The sequence below is a fragment of the Gracilinanus agilis genome, chromosome 5 (genome assembly GCF_016433145.1).
Source record: "Gracilinanus agilis isolate LMUSP501 chromosome 5, AgileGrace, whole genome shotgun sequence".
Classification (NCBI taxonomy): domain Eukaryota; kingdom Metazoa; phylum Chordata; class Mammalia; order Didelphimorphia; family Didelphidae; genus Gracilinanus; species Gracilinanus agilis.
In genome coordinates, this window is record NC_058134.1 from 108493418 (window position 1) to 108514916 (window position 21499).

Sequence of the window (21499 nt, forward strand, 5' to 3'; positions counted from 1 at the left end):
GATGGCGTGTATTCCCTACTTCCTGTGCTTCACACATTTGCCACTGTCCCTTCCCAGCTCACCAACCCATCCTTACTGGTAGCAGGAAGTGTGATTCAACTGCAAGTGAGTGTATTCACTCAACCTTCACAAAATCATGAAGCCATAAGTTACGAATTGATGGAAGAGCCAAATGACCACAAAGTTTTCCCCATCTTGGTGAGAAAGGATGAAGCAACACTAAGTTCTGTGGAGACATGGGTGCCTGAGCCAACTCAATGCTCTCTTGGCACTGGCACCATCTTGCTTTAGTTTCTTTTTATATATGTATATTTTATATATATATATTTATATATATATATGGGGGGTTTGTTTGTTTGTTTGTTTTAGCACACTGTCCCATTTTCAGGTCTGGTTTTGGGGCAGTTGGTCCTGGGGACAGGTTGGACAGAAGGGGCCAAGGTGCAGAAGAAGCCCGAGATAAGCGTGAGGCCCAGGCCTCCCCACGCACAGAACATGGACCATCCGTAGCCATGGCTAATATCATCAGGTAGTACATACAGGTAGCGTGGGTAGCGTGATAGCTCGAAGTTGATCCCAGCCACACAGGTGCACAGTGAAATGATGCAGAAGGTTCCTAGAAGACAAGGTTGGGATGGGATTGGGGAGAAGGAAAGGAGAAGGGAAGGAATAGGAACGAGAAGGGGAGGGAGGAAGAAAGAAAGAGGTGAATGTTACTAATTTAGTTTTGTTTTAAAATCTTCAGGTAGGAAAAAAATACCATAAAATGCATAACAACAAAAGCAATAACTGGCATTTTCCACAAGGAGGAGCGTATTATGGAAGAGCACCCCTTACTCCCATTTACTCTCTCCTTGGGCAGAGCAGATTCAGAAACCATACATTGGAGAAAACACCAAAGAAGTAACACTTGATCATTCTGTAAGGCAAAAGAACATCCTTTACCTCCTTTGGAGGGTTTCACTGCTTTGAGAGAAGATGAAACAACTCAGTAAGTCCCTTTGCTTTGTGTTCCTCATTAAGAAAAACATTCCTATACTTTTTTTTTGTTCCTGTACACATCACATTCTACATTATATTCTGTTTATCTTTACACATGTCTCCAATAGCTGTCACGAATTCAGTTCTCTATATTGTGGCAAGGCATCAACTTATATCATTACAGATGTGATTTTTGGTAAGTTCTTTTCATCTGTTAACACATAGGGATATTTTACTGAGGCCAAGGCCAGCTACCAGAATGAGGTCATTTGGATCAGAGTTATTTCTAACACAGTTTTCACGAGTTAACATTAATTATTTCCAACCCGGAAGGTGGCTGACAAGATGCATCAGCCATGAGACCTAAGTGATTGCGGCCATATACTTACCTATACTCTCACGTTCTTTCTGTCTTTCTTTGATAGGGGACTACTGCAGTGTATGATTACATTGTGCATGTGATTTTTACCAAATGAGAATGAACTTGTTTCCCTCCCAAAGGGCTCAAGACGCTGTGAAGAACTCAAGATGCTGACATCTCTGATTCCTCAGAACAAGGACAACTTAAGGAATCATAGAGACCCTTGATGCCAGGGGTAGACAGAGGATGAAAGAGAGTTAGGATAGTGTGTATGTGTATGTGGGTGGAAGATAAGGGAGAGAGATGTATTTATTTTTCATTTGTAATGAAACTTATTTCCCTACAGTTCAATTTTTTCTAGGTCCAATACAACTTATTTCATATCTCAAATATGTGAACTTATTCAAATTCACGTACCTGTATTAGTAGCAGACATAGATACAGAGAGCAGAGAATCCTGAAAGAAGACTAAGATCAGAACAAATCTTTGTACTATATCTATGACTTGAACAAGGAGAAGTTGTAGAGTGACAAGATAGAAATTGTTGGTGATTTTCAGAACAAATGTATTTTCATATGTTTTTTAATTGGAAAAGTTATCTTTTCCATATCTAACAGAAAACTCATTTTTATTTTGTATGAATGCATAACACGAGTATCTCATATTTCGTTGAGTAATATGTATATGTATATACATAGATGCACATATATAGGTAGACAACCCATCATTAAGTCTATCTGTTCCTTCCTTCCTTTGTTCCTTCCTTCCTTCCTTCCTTCCTTCCTTCCTTCCTTCCTTCCTTCCTTCCTTCCTTCCTTCCTTTCTTTCTTTCTTTCTTTCTTTCTTTCTTTCTTTCTTTCTTTCTTTCTTTCTTTCTTTCTTTCTATCTACCTATCTCTGTATTCCTTGAATAAGCACTTCAGAGCTAGACCCAGAAATGAAGTAGAGGAAGAGGGCAGGTGATATTATACCTAGGAAACTATACATATTTTCAAAGATTTCAAGTTACTTTTTTGGTGACACCATATTGCTGTAAATGATGAAGCAGCACCACAATCTCTGATACTTGGGAAGTGGCAGAAGAAATTTCATCCAGAAATGTTGGATCAAAAAAGGAAATGGATAAATTATGGGAAAACAACAAGCAAAAACCATTGATTAGTAAATGTACTCCATTGCTACATGTGGAATGTTAAAAAAATCAAACCTTTAAAAAGGCTCTGTCATGTTGGGTAGATCCTTTGAGAGAAAGTCTTTGGGAAGACATGGATAACAATGTAATGGGATGAGAAGACATGGATGGGTTGTAAGCTGTATTGCCAGAGGGATTGCTCATATTGATGAGATCACAGATCCATTAATGTGTTGAATGAAGAAATATAGCTATACCCCACCTAATGTTGCTAGCAAGCACCACAGGGAAAAAAAAATAAAAGCAATGCAACATTATGAAAGCAGTTGCTTCCCTGGGGGAAATGGCATTCATGTAATAAGAGATACAGACTGGGTCTTGGTTATCCTAGACTAATAATGTTGTGAAATTGTGGGATGACTTTGAAGCAATACTATAATAGCATATGCTGGACCTACTGGCAATCATTTCATTAGCATTTGTTTTGTCTCCCTACTGAAACTCCAAGTTCTGGAGGTTGAGGATCACTTCTTATATTTTTATAACTTTCACAGAACGTAGCATAGTGTTAGACACAGCAAGCACACCCACCACAAACATTGGTTGAATAGAGTCTTTTGCTTTCTTTTCTGTTATTGCTTGATACTGATGTTCTTAACATTGGCCCTTTTCCTTGGGTGTCTATCAAACACCACAGAAGTCTGCACAGGCAACATCCCAGCTAAGGTTGTCCTTTAAATAATCATGGAAGAACATGGGCCCAGAATAATCTCCCTAGCAAAATACATACTTCACATACTTTTGAGTATGTGAGTCCCGGAGGGTTCAAATACTTATTCTTAAGCTAAAAATTTCATAGGCCACTTTAGTGACTGGGAAGTTCCTTTCTGGAAAATGTAGATTATTTGTTTTTAATTTTCAGTTTCTCTGTTTTCCTCTCCCCTGACCCTAGTCCTATTCCTTTTCCTCCCATTCCTTTCTCAAACATTAAAGGAATTCTTATAACATTCAAAAGAAGCATGCTAGACTCTCTGGAAGATATCTATATATCTATATGTCTATATAGATATAGATATAGATATAGATATATAGATAGAGATAGAGATACATGTATATATGCATATAAATGATAGTGCTTCCCATCTCTTGATGCTAATAAATAAATTAGATAATGTATGAATAGTACTTTGAGAATCTTAAAGCACTTTATAACTATCAAATATTATTATCATTATTACAATTCTAATAGAGCCTGGCTTTCCCCAAATGCAAGTACCTCCTTTTGCATAAGCTTTCTTGCCTTGATTTTGAATACACTTATAATGTGAACACTGTCTCCTTAAGAAAATAGAAGCTACTTTAGAGTGGGAATTGCTTCATTTTTGTCTTGAAATTTCAGGGACTATCATAATGCCTAGTACTTAGTATGTGCTTTTCAAAGGTTTGTTGATTGATTTAGGAGCATACTTCAGAGTCATTGATTTGGGGGAAAGAACCAGGGTTTGAATAGCACTTATGTACTTACCATGTGACCTTGGAAAGGTTGTGGCCTCTCTCACTCAGTTTCCTCATGTGCAAAATGAAGAGGTTCAAGAGATGATTTCAAAAGTCCTTTGAAATAACTACATAAATCACTATATAAACATCAGCTCCTAACTTAATTGTTTGCCATTTTTCTTTCCATGTTTTCATCTGAAACTAAATATGTCCAAAAGAGAACTCATTATCTCCCTTCTCAATCCTATTTTCCTTCTAAGCTTTCCTATTTTTGTCAGAGTAGCATCATCTTCCCAGTCACTCAAGTCTGAAACCTTGATTTTGTCCTCGATTCTTCATGCTCACTCCGTAGATTCAACTAGTTGTTAGATCTTGTCACTGTTACCTCCATATCGACTATTGCAATGACTTCCTAACTATTCTCTCTGCTTCCAGTCTCTTCCCATATCAATATCTCCTAAACAGCTGACAAAAGTGAATTGTCTGCATCATCAGTCTGACCATGACACTTGTACCCGAACCCACCCAGTAGGCTCTAGTGGTCTCATTACCTTTGAGATGAAATATAAACTCTTTAGGCATTTAAAGCCCCCACAACCTGGTCCCTTCCAGTCTTTTGGAGTTTTCTTATATGTTATGCCCTTCCACAAATTTGATAGCCCAACTATAATTGGTCAACTTGCAGGTCCTCACACATGACACCACATCTCTTACATCTGTGCTTTTATACTGAATGTCCCACATGCCTGGAATGTTCTCTCCCTCTCTCTTTATCTCCACCTCTTAGAATCCTTGACTTCCTTCAAGACCCAGCTCAAATGCCATCTTTGGCATGAAACTTATCCTGGTTTCTCTCCTCCTCCCAAGTGTTAGTGCTTTCTCCTCTAAGGTTATCTTCCATCTCCTCTGAATCTATCTTTGTGTGCACCTATTTATACACATGTTGTCTCCCCCATGAGTATGTAAGCACTTTTTTGTTGGTATCCCCACTGTATAACACAATACCTGACACATTGTGAACACTTAATGCTGGCTGATTGATTTCTTCCCAACGTATTCATGACCCAAGCAGTATCATTTCTCCATTGTAGACATTTCTCATATTTAGTTACAAAACTGAAAGACAGAATTAATTTAGGGATGATGTCTTGCTTTGGCGAATAAGATCCTGATAACTATGGTATTGGTGAGTAGAGAGGATAAAGAGATTAATTTCTAATTTTCCTGGAGTCATCCAAAGAGAAACTTTTTTTAATGTTCATTCACAGACAAGGTTGAACAATTTATGTGAGCCTATTTAGTCAACCAAAGGAAGCTAATGAAAGATGCTTCCTTTTATGTCTTCTTGGAAAAGTGGGGCCCAAGGCAACATAAAATATAAAAGTGGGGGAAGGGAGTGTTATAGGAAAAGAAATGCCAAATGAGTTAAGGCACAAAACAGGGAGGGAAAAGTAGGTAGGTGATGCTCTTGCAAATATGTTCTTATATCCCTCTTGCTCAAGAATGTTTGGGTTTATAGATGGGAATGAGTATATGGTACTTAAGGGCTCAATAATATTTGTGTTATAGTTACACTATCTTTCTTGCAATGAATATTATATTAGGGTGCATCCAAGTCCAGAGAGATGACAGAGACTGAAACTTTGAGGCATACTGGGAATGAGGAGTTTGTTCCCAGAAACCACAAAGATTCCAACAACCTTGAACAAGGGACCATGTAAAAGGGAAAGCAAAGATAATTCACAGCAAAGCATTTGCCCATTTTTAGAATGGGAGCCAGGAATAGTTAATGATTATACGATAATAAAAAGAAATAAGACACACAAACAACATATGGATTTGGATAATGCCTCAGATACTTCCTAGCTTTCTGCTCATGAGCAAGTGACTTAAGTTCTTGAAAAGTGCTACATACGTTTAGATAGACCTTACCAAATTTTGTGAATTTGGATGTCATCGGGAAAACAAGTTAGTCAGATCAGCAAAGTTCAGATTCTAGAGAAATGGGCCGAAAGCTATGACACCAAGGGCCCTTGTGACAATTCATTTCTGGGGCTTCCATTTTGGAAAAGAAAATCAAATAACTAATGTCCCCTGTAGGAAACTTTTAGATCTGATTTATTGGACTGATCAAGTCTGGGAAGGTCGATACGGGAATTAAAAGTGGTCACCAAAGGCAATTGGCAGGCTAAGTTGATAGTAATAAGAACTGTTGGTATTTATGGAGACAATATGTGTGAACAAATGAATGAATGAAGGATAACATTTTTAAGTGTTTACTGTATACCAGGAATTGTAATAGGCATTGGAGATGTGAACATAAGAAATCAGATATCCTTCAAAGTCTTCTTCCTAGCCATTTCCTCTTTACCACTTAAAAAAAACCCAAAACAAACAACTCTTATTTTCTGTCCTAGTAGCAATTCTAAGACAGAAGAGTAGCAAGAGCTAGGCAATTGGGGGTTAAGTGACTTGCCCAGGGTCACACAAGTTACTCTTAGCCATTTTAATAGATATTCTTGTTTATAAACTTCATCTGTGGGGAGTAGAGACAATAGATATATAATAGTTAAATATATCTTTGATTTTCACATATAGTTTCTATTTCCCTCCCAGATCCACTTTGTTCTCTGATGAATACACCACTGACAAGAAGAGATGCCCAATTATTACCTGTTCTTCTGTTGCCTTATTGTTGACCCTCTCTGTGCCCACTAACTCCCCCCTCTCTACCACCTCTCAATAGCAGTATCATCAATTAGATTAATTTAGCTGATAGCAATCAAGCACCTACTATGCAGATGGCAATAAGCATAATACCGAAGAGCAGTTATATTTTAATAGCTTTAAGGTCTGCAAAGCACTTTACATAAATGATCTCATTTTATTCTCACTAACCCTGTAAGGTGGGTGCTATTATCACTCATTTTAGAGGTCAGGAAAATGAGGCTGAAGGGTCCAGTGTCAAAGAGCCAACGAGTGTCTGAAGCAGTATACAGACTCAGGCAATCCTGCTTCCAAAGCCAACACTCAAACCATTGCACTACCTAAGCTGACCCATTCGATTTGGATTTTGGACAGGGACCCAGCCCAAAGACTATATTTCTTGTCATTAAACAGATTAAAAAAGGAGCTAGAACACGTGAGGTGGCCACCAGCTCTCCTTCATTCTTGTCATTCACTATGACTAATCCATCTTTTTCTTTATCTAGTCATGCATCTCTCTGATGCCATTTTTATGCTACTTCTATATAATTACTTGCTGGCATTATACTGCAACTTCATGTCTATTGTGTACCTCTCCATTGCTTTTTGGGTGACCTACAATTTTATGCCTGTAGAAGATGGTGGCATTCCATGACTTGCAGCCATTCAAGCATCTCTGAGAGCATATTGATACTAAAAATATGAACTTTTGTTTCAGGAAGAAGCTTGGGGTCATGAAAAGAACTCCACAACTTCCCAAATAAAATCCATCCCACTCTTCTTCTATTCTATTCTTCTGTCCATTGTGGTATTTCTACAAGAGGCTGCTGAGACAGATATCCATTCACGTAAGTTTTAGGTTAGGCATTAAGCATTCTTACTCCATTTGGTTTTCCCTGGGTGTAGTTAGGCTAACTCTTTCCATGATTGGAGTAGACAGGTGGGCGAATACTATAGATTTGCAAATGAGAAGACTGAGAATTTAAGTAACTTGACTAATACATAGCTAGTAAGTGTCAAAAGCAGTCTTTGAACCCAAAACTTAATGATTTCTAAGCCTAAAGCTGTTTGTTGTTGTTGTTGTTTTTTAAATTTGGGTGTTTTTTTTTACTATATCCAGTAGTATATTAACAGATGTTTAATATTTGGAATTCAGAAAATACACGGCATATTTTTTTTAAACCCTTAACTTCTGTGTATTGACTTATAGGTGGAAGAGTGGTAAGGGTAGGCAATGGGGGTCAAGTGACTTGCCCAGGGTCACACAGATGGGAAGTGTCTGAGGCCGGATTTGAACCTAGGACCTCCAGTCTCTAGGCCTGGCTCTCAATCCACTGAGCTACCCAGCTGCCCCCACGGCATATGTTTTAAAGTTTAATTTGTATCATCAGGGGCAGCCAGCTAGGTGGCTCAGTGGTTAGAGAATCAGACCTAGAGACAGGAAGTCCTGTGTTCAAATTTGACCTCAGACAATTCCTAGCTATGTGACCCCGGGCAAGTCACTTAACACCCACCCTCCCCCTTTACCACTTTTGTCCTTAGAAACCAATATGTAGTATTGATTCTAAGGCAGAAGGTAAGAGTTATTTTAAAAATTGCATCATTCACATTTTCTCCATCATTTTCTTAATTCTAGAAAACAACAAAATCATAAAGCAAGCCCTGACTTGTAACATTTGAAGATATAAATGATTATACTGAAAATATAAAAATCAGCCACAAGTCAGTACAAACTGGCTCCAGCATACGTTGAATGCCATAATGTCTATTTAATCATTCCTTCCATTATCACTGTATGATTCTTAAGCTACGTAAAGCTAATAATGATGTATTATAGCATTTGTTTTTCTCTTTGCACATGGCTCTTGGTTTCTCTGTAATTTGCTCTCAAATTCATTAATTTAAAATTTGTCTATTGTCTCTTTAATTTTCTATTTTGTTCCTGTGGTTTTTGTTTTTAATTAGAAAAAAGTCTTTATTTTAGAAAAAGGCATCTTCCACAAATTAATTCTCTTTAAAAGGCCATGACAAGGGGAATAACTCCTTTGGGAGTTAAACATGTGCTTTGTGGGTTTTTCATTCACCATACAGAGTACTCATCACTGAGGAGTCATGAAGCAATACAAAGTCAGTGTACCATGGAAGAAAATACTGGTTGGTGCTGGAATGAGCATCAGAATAACTAGGTTCAAGTCCTTGCTCTGCCATATATTAGCTGGGAGACAAATAGCTTTCTTCCCTTTTGGCATAATACATTGGACTCCTACAAAAAGCACATCAACTGGCCACATGTGCTGGTTTGGTGCCATTTTGGAAGATGCTAAAGTCTCTGGCTGCTTCCATTCAGGCAGGTATAACTTAGCACACTGAACGACACTTTGGGAATGGTAAAGAGTCCCCTTACTGGGTGCTGAGCAGGGTGGGCTGATGATTCAGTGGACCTTTAAAAAGGAGTAAGTGACCTTCCCTCACTTCTCTTTTTTACTCCTGGCTTTGGCATAGGTGAATGCCCTTTGACTTTCTTGCTGGAAGGGTAGGGTTGATGGTGATCACTTTTCTCTAATCTCAGCTATATATCATTTGTTTCCTGGGGCGACTACAGCAGGGAGACTCAATGGGAAAGTTTGAGCTTGGGTTTCTGGCTGTCTTTTCTGCTTTCTGCTTCTTTTCCTGATTGAAGGTGATTGAACAATGATCCTGAGATGGACGTGTTGGCTTTGGAGGCAACCTAGGTTTATCTATAGGAGTGGGCTAATCAAAAAGACAACCGGGGTGCAGCTGTGTGGCTCAGTGGACTGAGAGCCAGGCCTAGAGGTGGGAGGTCTTGGATTCAAATTTAGCCTCAGAAACTTCCTAGCTATGTGGCCCTGGGCAAATGATTTAAACTCGATTGCCTAGGCTTTACTGTTCTTCTGCCTTGGAACCAATATATGGTAGTGATTCTAAGACAGAAGGTGAGAATTAACAAAAAAAAAGTTAACACCAAAAAGACTTGTTTAAATGCTGGCCTGAATTTCCAGGAAATATCTTCTTTGAAGGAATTGTTTGGACAATACAGTTAGGTCTCTTTGTCCCTGTTCCTACCACTGCCAAATATCTTTTCTAATACAAAAGTCTGATGACTATTCATGCTAAAACCAAACCAACCAAACAACTTTACTATCTCTCTATTACCTATGGAATGAAATTAAAAAACTTTGTTAGCCTGGAAACTCAAGACCTTCCACAATTGGACTTCAACTTCTTTTTTAATCTTATTTTACATACATTTGCTCTACAAAGCAGCTAGACGGAGAAAACAATGCACCCAGAGACAGAGAGACCTGAATTCAAATATGGCATCAGATATTTACTAGCTGTGTGACACTGGGAAAGTCATTTAACTTCTGTTTGAAGAAACTTAATTTCCTCCTCTGTAAAATAGGGATAATAACAGTGCTAATTTCAAGGGTTGTTGTGAGGATCAAACTGAAAATGTAATGAGTTTCGTATAGTGCCTGGTACATAGGTGATGCCTAATTAATGCCTGTTGGGTTTTTCTACATTTTTTATGCTTCTACCTATTACTATTGCCATTGGAGTCAATGTCATTATCTGATGCTGCTGAGACTAAGTACTGTCTCCTTGGACCAGGATCTGTCAATGCCCCTGTGCCCTGAGATCTGCCCACCACCTCCTACCGGATGCTGAGGTACCAGCATCACTGCAGATGCTCTCAGTACTGAGATCTGACTCTGTCCCTATGCTGTGCCCCCTCCTCTATCTTCCTCTATCTTCAGTAGAGAATAATCTCTCTCTCTCTCTCTCCTTGGAATCCTTTTTGCACTTGATACTCTTTGTACCTGTTATAAAGTTGCATTATGTTTTGTATTATCAGTTTTTATACCGTTGCTCTGAATACTTAGATCCAATATGGGAAGTATAAGTTACCTTCTCTATTAAACTGGAGGTTTCTTGTGGGCAGGAGCCAACATCTCAATTATCTTTGAAGACTTCAAGTCTGGGGATCCAGGAGAAAGACTGATAGCTCCCTGGTAGTCAGGCAACATACAAATAGCTGTCTATAATCATTAATTACTCTCAACTATATATATATCAAATGCTTTGCTGATTGCATGGCTTAATGGACAGAATACTGTCTGCAGAGTAAGAAGGACTTGGGTTTAAGTTCCTGTCTCTAAACTTTATTGACAGTGTGACCTTGAGCAAAACATTTAATTTCTTAATCCCCACCCCTCCCTCTCTTCCCAGTAAATTTGTATGTCTAGAAGATGCAATGCAAAGCTCAATTTGAATTAGTAGAGGGAATTTCCTTATTGGGAGCCCCAATCTCAGTTCCAGACCATTCCCCCACTCCCTTAAAACAATTCTCATATTGATCTTATATAGACAGTTCACTTAGGTACTAGATAGAGTTCTGGAACTGACATCAGCAAGATCTGAGCCTAATAAATGCTTGTTGTCTCAAATGTTTACTAGCTGTTTGAGCCTAGACAACTCAATTGACCTTTATTGGACTCAGTTTCCTCATCTGTAAAATGAAGATAATAATAGGATCTAATTCAGAGGATTGTTATGAGGATACATGCAATAACATATATAAAGTCCTTTGAAAAAAATTTTTAATAACGTTTATTCTCTGTCTTATTAACCACTCTAAGATAGAAGAGCAAGGGCCAGGTAAAGGGAGCTAAGTGACTTGCCCAATCATGAAGACTGAAGGGGTCACAAGTATATCATTCAAGTAATGCATTGGTATCCTCAAAACGGTAAGAGAACCACAGGAAAGCCCATGTTGAGCAAATTCTCCAGGGAGGACTTATGGAAGGGCACAGGCAAGAATCTGATAGGATGAGGAGTGAGAAATGGAGAGGCTGCCATATGTAATGGAGATAACATTTCATTCACACAAATGAGATCACAGATATATTGAATATTGATAGGATCACTTACGGTGTTAAACCATCAACCTGCTTTTGAAGGCTAACTCATGCTATCTACTTTTCCTAACATTATTAGATCTATTAGTGTAAGATACTTAGTGCTGAGATTGAGATTCCCTAGGGGAAAGCAGAGAGCTGTATGTGGGAAGATTTCAGATTCGTAAGGCTATTGACAATCATGAATCATCTCTCTGGACTATATAAAGAGTAGTCCTTGGTAAGGCATAGTGGCAAAACTGGGCCCCGTTGATATATTGATGTTAGGAATAGCTATTGAGTCTTTGGGAGAGGAGGAGAATGAGGTATCAATTAAAGACTTGAGTCAAGTAGGAGTAGAAAGTCTGGGAGTTAATGTGAAGGAGGAAGGGAATCTGTATGATGCTCTTATAACCAATTCTGCATTTTTGTGGAGCTGACTGAGAGACAGAGAGTCCTAGATTTCTGTGCTGATTCCCACAGAGAAATATTAGCATCTTGTAACTTGTGATGATTAAACCTTGGCAGATGTGGATATCTGATGTCTAGGTCTATAACACCCTAGGCAAGATGATATACCTATCCTCATAATTATTGTTGTATTAGCATGCACAGACAGGGTAGGGTGAAAAAAATTATATTTTCCATTCCAAATGAGTTAGTTGATTCATTCTTTGCCAGGGACACAGCTGAGGAAATAATAGCTATCAGTCTTGAGTGAAAGCAGTCATAGGACCCTTGAGTACCAGGCCTCAAAGGGAAAGGAATATCAGTAATAATAATAATAGTCAAGGTCAGTAATAATAATTCATGTTAACTAGAGCATTTTGTGGTTTATACAAACCAGCAAAGTAGAGAGAGCAAATGATCATGATTACAAAATAAAATATAATAGTATTTGTTATTATAATTAAAAAACCCCTTACCTTCTTGTCTAAGTATCAATTCTAAGACAAAAGCAGCAAAGCTAAATAAATGGGGTTAAGAGATTTGCCCAGGGTCCACAGCTAGGAAATGTCTGAGATCAGACTTGAATCCAGGTCCTCCAAACTCCAGGATTGGCACTCTACTTACTATGCCACCTAGTTGCCACCTATATTATTATAATTATATGTATATGTGATATTATGTAAATAATATTTCATTGTATATCTTATTATAAAATCAATATATCATAATAGATATTATTTATATATTATTATTATCCCCCAGGGGCCATATAATTTTTTCTTACTGTGGCACAAGTTGGAGTGAAATTAATAATAATATAAAAATGATCTCCACTTAAAAAAGGTAGAAATAGAGTTATCAGAGAGGTTAAGGGACTTTCCTGGGTAATATTAAATATTGGCCTTGGGCTCAAGCTTAGTTAGGTCTCTGGACTATGACAAATTCTCCTACCACTTCACCAAGTTGCCTCTTGCTAATTACAAGAAGAAACCATTTCTAAGGAAACCAAGACCCTTAATAGGATTTTAAAGGCTGTACCAGGGCAGGTTAGTATTAGGTTCAGAAACAGTCAAATAAGCACCCATTTCTTACCCATAACATACGGGTCTGTACAAAACCAGAAGGTCTCATAGGAAAATAACTCTTCAAGTTTGCTGGTGGGAAGAAATTGTTTTGGTGTAAAGCTTACTGCCCCCTAGAACAGCAGGGTGACACAGGATACTTCTTAGGTGTCTATGTTTCACAGAGAGCTGTTACCCATCTGCAAAGGAGCTGTCTGCAGTTAAGGCTTATTCAGAGAGCAACAAGGTAGGGGAGATGGGGTGGAGGAAGGAATCTGAGGTTCGACAGGATTCAGGGTTATTCACTGCTTTGGTATAAGAAATTTTTTTTGTACAAGCTCCTTCTTGCTTGAACAACTGGTTTCCTAGCCATATTGTCCTATTTCCCCATGGAATCCTATCAGCATTGCATGGCAAAAGTGTTCAATTTGACCCAAGATGCGCTTCTTGATTTTTTCCCATTTCCTTGGGCATGCTAGGCTTTCTAATCACTAAGTCCTTTTTCTCTGAGCAATTCACCACTTTCTTATGGTTCTTCAACAACTAAGATGTTATTAAAAGAATAGATTTAGAACTGGAAGGGACCATAGAGGTTACCTAGTCCAACCCCTTCAGTTTACAGATAAGTATCTGAAGCCCAGATAGGTTGATTAATTTTGCCCAAGGTCACATAGGTATCGAATGGCAGACTGGAGATTTTATATAAGATACTTAACAATATCTTCTATTTTTTAAATCCTTTGACTGTTAATATTTCTTGTTGCAACATGAAATCATTAGTTCCTGTTTGATCCATTCTAATTTTCAAGGATTCTGTTATTTGGGAAAGGAATCATACTTCCTGCCCTAAACTGCAAATTCTCTTTCCAAGTCTTTCTTTCATAGCTCTCATTTCTTTTTCAATTCTTTCCTCTGCCTTTCTTGTTTTGTTTATGGTGTAATTTTTAACCCTTAAAAACAATAACACTTGTTTCATTTCTCCTAAGAATTCTAAATGATTTTGTGGGCAAGCTAGATTTTTTGGGGGGGGGTTGCTTATAGGTGTTTTGGAGTTATTCCTTTTTTCTGCGTTGGTGTGTTGGGTAATTCTAGCATCAGTATAACCCTTTATTTTTTTGTTTATTCATTCTTCCAGCCATACTTCTGAACATCCCATATACAGTCCTGAGATTTTCATCCTATATTATTACTGGCATAGATTGACCTACCCAACCTAGTCTGCCAGTTCTATAGCCCTCCCTATTGAGGACTAGAGGTTTCTGTTTCTGAATGGTTCTGTCTCTGACAGGTGGGTCATAGGGAAAAGCATAACCTGTTGGAGGCCAGATAAAAATTATCTCTTACTGTGGCACAAGCTGGAGTGAAGTTTGCCTTGGTAAGAAATAACTGCATGCAGAAATATAGGGCTGTTGCTTTTTCCATTGGGTCCATAGCATTGTAGATTCAGAGATGGAAGAAACCTTTGAAATAATCTAATCTAAAAGTCTGTTTATATTTGAGGAAACTAAGGCCCAAAGTGGTCAAGGACTGGGTCCAAGGTCACAGCTGAAGAGCCAGGAATTGACCCAGTGGAATTCTGGGTGAGGCTGACCCTGTATTTTTCAGGGATTCCATGCTGCAATCTCTACATAACACCAGGCTGTTGACTCCATATTCAACCCACATTCCATTGGGATGGCTAAGAAAATGAAACCTGAGGGGGGCAGCTAGGTGGCTCAGTGGATTGAGAACCAGACTTAGAGATGGGAGATCATGGGTTCAAATCTGACTCCAGATACTTCCTGTGTGACCCTGGACAAGTCACTTAAAACCCATTGCCTAGCCCTTACCACTCTTCTGCCTTGGAACCAATTCACAGTATTAATTCTAAGGTGTAAGGCAATAGCTTAAAAAAAAAGAAAAAGAAGCCTCACCATCTGATCAAAATATTGTTATTTTAAGTCCTCCCCCATCTTGAAAAATTTCCAGCACACCAACACCTAAAGCAGCAAACATACAACGAATGCCTTCTAGCTCAGCAATGACCAGTTCAGATCTAGGAATGCAGATTTGCATGAAACCCTTCAAGTGCTCAGATTAAATGCCTCAGCAGCACTTAGCTCTCAAGAGCACTTTATGGCTTTGTACAGACCTGCATAGAATATAAATTACTGTTTAATTATGCACCATTACGTCACCCACCAGGCTCCAGGCAGGTCACAGGGTTTGCCTCTAGCTCACCCTGAGGAAATAGCTCGGAAAGGAAGGAAGTTGCCTGAGAAGTAATGGGCCCCCTCTGTAGGCCACTATGGTAAAGAGTGCATGCAGAGACCCTGTGGCTGGTGGGACTTGGATGACACATCTTAGTGGGCACAAGAGACCTGGGCTCCTGATGTTGCCACGGCACCCCGGGCTATGGAAATATTCCATGGGGCCCATTTCTACAACTGAGCCATACTTGGGTAGCAGTGGTGCCATTTTCTGGATGGTTCCGCTGGTGCTAGTTAAATATCAGAAGAAACTAGCATCACAGAATTCCAGATCCTCAAAGTTGCAAGGGATTCATATGTGAAGCAAGAATTCCCTCTATGAAATACTGACAAGTTGTTCTTCACCATCCATGTGAAGACTGAAAGATGGGGAACTCATTGCCTCTTTTTGAACAGTTCTAATCATTGAATTTTTTCATATGTGGGACCTAAGTCTTCTAGCCATTTTTCCCAATACTTTCCTTTCAGATTAAGCAAAAAAAAAAAAAAGATCTAATGGGTCCATCTTTCAAGATAGTTCTGATGCTCCTTCTAAGTTAAAGGTTCTTAACTTGAGGCTCATGCCTGCCTAAAGGGTGTGTAAATAGATTATAGAGGGTCCATAACTTGGATGAGAAAAAAAGCATCTCTATTTGTACTAATCTTTTTTTTTTTTTTAAACCCTTACCTTCCATCTTAGAATCAGTACTGTGTATTGGTTCTAAGGCAGAAAAGTGGTAAGGGCTAGGCAATGGGGGTTAAGTGACTTGCCCAGGGTCATGTAACTAAGAAGTATCTGAGGCCAGATTTGAACCTGGCACCTTCCATATCTAGACCTGGCTCTCAATCCACTGAGCCACCCAGCTGCCCCTGTACTAATCTTTAATTAAAATTCAGCATTTCTTTCGGTTATTTAAAAACATTCTGAGATGGATTCTATTAGCTTCATAAGACTACCAAAGCCATCAATGACACAAAAAAGGTTAAGAACAAATATACTTTATTTTTTTTTCCAGGATGACATACATTTGTAACATTTAATATAAATGAATGCACATATTAACACATATTGGCATATGTATATATATATGAACATTCACACATTCATCAATGACCACTCAGTGCCCCAGTAGCTCTCTAGACCATGAAATATAAGTATATTGATTATATGCATATATATACATATATGCATGCGTGTATATATATACTTGTATACATATATATGTATAGATTTTATATATATACATATATCAAAGCTATAACAGGGTACATACATTGCCTAGGGAATGATTGCTATGGATAGGAACCAGGAAAAAATCTTTGTATAGCATGGATCACTCTAGGGACTTCACTATAACCTATATGTCTCTCCTCACTTTCATAGCCAAATTCCTGGAAAAGGCCATCTACACTTCCTTACATTCCTTTCCTTTTTCATTCTCTTATAAACCGGCTTCTACCTCACCATTCAATTGAAAATGTGTGCTCCAATATTTGTACTGTATTGCTCATGACAACTTTTTTTCTTCATAACATGTTACACAGATTTTTTTCCTTGTTTAACTTTTTACTAGTTTTCTTCCTCTTTTTCTGATTTTGAGACATCTGCCCCATAATGTAGAGGAATCATGAACAATCCTTTGGATTTCCTTTAGAAGATTTTTGTTTTCTAAAGATTAATTAATTAGTCTATTCTTATAGCTATAGTTTGGCAGTTCTTGGCACTGTTTATTTTATAATTTTTTTACTTAATTTTCCTTTGTGCTGCAACGTGACTGATTTTGTTTCATAATAGACTTAAATGATCCTGAAATATTTGACTTTATCCTACTATCTAAAATAAATAGGGGGCAGCTGGGTAGTTCAGTGGATTGAGAGTCAGGCCTAGAGATGGGAGGTCCTAGGTTCAAATCTGGCCTCAGACACTTCCCAGCTGTGTGACCCTGGGCAAGTCCCTTGACCCCCATTGCCCACCCTTGCCACTCTTCCACCTAGGAGCCAATACACAGAAGTTAAGGGTTTAAAAAAATAAAATAAATAGTACCCTACCATTAAAATACCCCCAATACTCATTAAAGTGTGCTCTTTAGGATCTAAAACTCTATAATTAACTTGGACTAACATCCATTCTTAAAACTCACAAAATTAAAACAATAAAAAACATGTAGAACATGAAATTTATCACTCAAATGATGGAAGTAATTAAAAGTAGGAAGCCAGCTTCATTTAGTTTTATCTGGTCAGAGTCAGACATTGGGAGTCAGCCAACACACACACCCATTACAATTTTTTAACCCTTATACTCTGTTTAGAACTGATTGCAAAGTATACATTCTAAGAAAAATGAGAGGTAAAGGCTAGGCACTTGGGGTTAAGTGACTTGTCCAGGGTCACACACCTAGGAAATGTCTAAGATCAGATTTGAACCTTGGACTTCCCATCTCCAGGCTTGACTTTCTATCCCCTGAGTGACCAAGCTACCTCTCACAACTATTATTGTTACAAAGTGAAACCATTTCAGAATTATTTATTGTTCTATGTAATTTGCACACCACTGTAGTTCACATAAGAGAAAAATCACTAAATATCTCTAAGTCTCACGTTCATCATCTGTGAAATAGGGACAACATGATGAGTGAAAGAAAGAGGGTTTCGGCTTATTACTGGTAAGCAAGAAGTCCCATAAAAGATATCATTCAGGAGATGTACGATGAGAAAAGTGTTTGATTGGTCATGAAGCAAGAATAATGTGAACTAGATGGATAGTCCAAGAGATGAGGGATTGCCCACATGAATGAGATCATGGAGCCAATGAATCACAGAAGCATCACTTGCATCTCCTACCTAGAGAGTTCTTCTGAGGATCAATTAATATACCTGCAAAGTACTTTATAACCACAAAGTGCTTAGCAAATGTGACCTATTATTACTTAACCGTTGTAGATCTAAGTTTGCTCATCTCTATAGTGAAGGTGCTAGTACAGAGGATCTAGTATCACACTCTGCTCCTTCTCCACTCTACAGTGGATAGGCATATGTTGGCTAAATGTTGGAGTGAGCAATTACAGTTCTGCCTTGCTGGATCAATGACATTTTTTACCCTTCTTGTTAAATTTATCAATCTAGAAGCATTAATAAGTGTCTGCTATATGCCCAGACACTGTGCTATCTAGGGGACACAAAAACAAAAATGAAATAATTCCTGACTTGAAGGAATTTGCTTTCTATCAGGAAGAAAATCCTTTATACACACATGTATACATAAATTATTTACAAAATAAATGCAAGATAATTTTAAGGAAAACTACAACATGGAGCAGAGAGAAAGATATTTTTGCTTGTTGCTTCTCACCTTCCTGGAGCACAGGACAGCTGCTTGGAGAGCCCATTAGATGCCATTATTTGGTGCCATTGTGCATATGAGGCTCAGTTCTAAATTACCCTTACTTCAAACCTAGAGGGATTGGAGCCCCAGCTGTTTAAGTGCCTGAAGGAAATTGGTTCATGAAAGAAATCTCTCTGACTCCTGCCTAATCTGATCCAAGTCAACACCATGCTCATTAACAGAGGATTTGGCTTATGTGCTTATGTGTCTGTCTATCTATCTATCTATCTATCTATCTATCTATCTATCTATCTATCTGTCTGTCTGTCTGTCTGTCTGTCTGTCTATCTATCTATCTACTTGTCTGTCTGTCTGTCTGTCAATCTCTCTCTCAAAACACTTTTGGCTTGACCTGGTCTTTTCCTATAAATGAAGACCCTTTTCCTAATGCTATACAAGACTATTACTCCATTTCTGTATCATTAGGTTGGATCTTTACTAAATTATATTGTATAGATAATTTATACATCTTTTTTTCAGAATTTAGAACAGTAGTTCTTATAATTTCAAAATAAAAAATAATAGTTTGCATGGAACCTAGATTCATTAATAAATTAGATTAGAAGCTCTTTGAAGATAGTTTTTTTTTCTCCATCTTCCTCCCTCTCCCACAGTGAGTACACAAAATCTTGTTGGATTCAACCTAGAGTCAGAAGATATTTTAATAAATAACTGAGATTTGAGGTAATATGTTGTAGGTGCTATTATAATGGCACAAACTAAGTGATATAGGTGTTGAGCTCATTGGGTATCAACTGGTCAAGAAATTTCATAAAGAAGACAGCATTTGAGCCTTAAAGGATAGTTAGAATGAAGACAATATTAGTTAAAGGATAGGGATTCCAACTGATGTGGAATGTCAAAGATGTAGACGGGGAAAAAGCAAATAGTATTTGAGAGAATAGCAAAAGAGAAGTTGGATTCAGATTTTGGAGTATTTTTAATTTCAGGCATTAATAATCCTTAATTTGGTAAACAATAGGGAGCCACTGAAGATCTCTGAGCAATGGGATTACCTCATAGTCATCAAATTCAGTGGAAGAATGTCTCAAAGTCTAATACAATTTGACAAGTCTACACAATATAACTGTTTGGTCTCCATTATTGACTGTTTATTGTGATTAATTTAATCCAGCTGCTAACTACTTACTCTAAATGTGCTTTTGCTTCTGCCTTCTTGCCCAACCTGGTTCTCTTGACTCCTAATCTTTAGTTTCCTCAATTGTAAAAAGGGGTTAATAACACTTACCTCATATGGTTATTATGAGAAACAAATGAAATAATATTTGTGAAGAGCTTAGTTTATGCCTGGTACCTAGTAGCCACTTTAAAAAATGCTTATAATGATCCCTCATCTATCATGGGGAGCTACACTCCAGAGACCCCCGCAATAGGTGAAAATTTACAAAATAGCAGTGTTTTATTTATTTTATTATTTAAATATATTTTAAGACTTTCTAAACCCTTTCCACTCTCCTATAAACCTTTCCCACACTCTTATACACACTGAGCCAATCAGCACCCAGGATACAGAACACAATGCTATGGTTGATCGCCTTTCATTCCATTAGCCAAAGCAGAAATACTTGCTTTGTGCTCAGTCCTATACAATCTCACGTTGGCAAACTTGTGCAAGTAGAAGTGGTGTACTGCATTTCCATTGTTACAGTATGGTATTCTTCCATAAAATCTCACAATATAGCAAAAACTCCATGATATAGAATTATATATATATTTTAAAAACCTGCTATACATTGAAGCTGAGATAAGTGACCTGTGATATAGTGAGGGACAACTATATTCCTTTCTCTTTTTTCTTCCTTCTTCTTTTCTTCTACCTTTTCAATGCTCAACTTCTATGATTTCACCAAAGTTCTCCCTTCTCACCTCTGCTTTTTTGAACTTCTAGTTCCCTTCAAGGCTCAGGCACCATTTTCCAATACTTTTTATTGTTATTCCCTCCCCAAACACTTTGTTTTCCTTTAGCATCTAACATTTACTGATCTGAGAAGAACAGTAGAATATAGGCTCTTTAAGGGCAATTGATTTTGTCTTTGTGTTCCTGGTGCCTAGCCTAGTGCTTTGCACACAGTAGGCACTTAATAAATGCTAGTTGATTGATATTTCTTTCAAGCCTCTCAAGTATCTTGAAAGGTAGGTAAAATATTATTACCCCAATTTATAGACGGGAAAATCGAGACTTTATATACATGGTATCTTTCTTCACTCTACCATACAGAATGATCATATTCCTAGTCTTATCAGTCACAAGAATTCTACCTTCATAATTCATAACTCTGAAATTCCTCTAACCATCACTTCTTGCCTTCTATTTCTTTCTTTCTGAAACTTATTGTCTATCCTCACCATAGCTTCCACTCTTCCCTTCTTCCTCTTCTCTCAATAAAATCTAAACCTGTATTTAATCAATTTAGCTTTCCACTGTATCCTGTACTCCTGAATCCCTTCCCTCATCATCTCATCACTTTCCAAACTCTGATCCCAGATAATTTCTACGATCCACCTGCTGTGTGCCTACCCATGTGCTTCTAAATGCCCTTGGAAGAATACTACCCTACTGATCGAAACCCTGACAGATTTTTGCTATCTATTTTCAATTGGACTGTTATTGCTTCATGAAAAATGTTATATTTTTTTACTTTATCCAATTCTTTACAATGTCTGGTCCAAACCTCTTGTCTCAAATTTTCTTTCATTCTCCTTCTCCTGTTCCTCTCAACAGAACTGCTCATCTCCTTTCTGACTAGAAAAAGAAAT

General features: G+C 37.9%; 1 protein-coding gene across 1 annotated transcript in view; it reads right to left on the reverse strand.

Moving 5' to 3' along the window:
- Positions 1-365: 365 nt before the first annotated feature.
- The window catches only part of TMEM178B (transmembrane protein 178B), a 443620-nt gene continuing 422486 nt past the window's right edge, over positions 366-21499 (reverse strand). Inside the window, exon 4 of the mRNA XM_044678001.1 lies at positions 366-616. Within this exon, the coding sequence (XP_044533936.1) occupies positions 366-616 (251 nt within the window). The remainder of the gene's footprint in view (positions 617-21499) is intronic.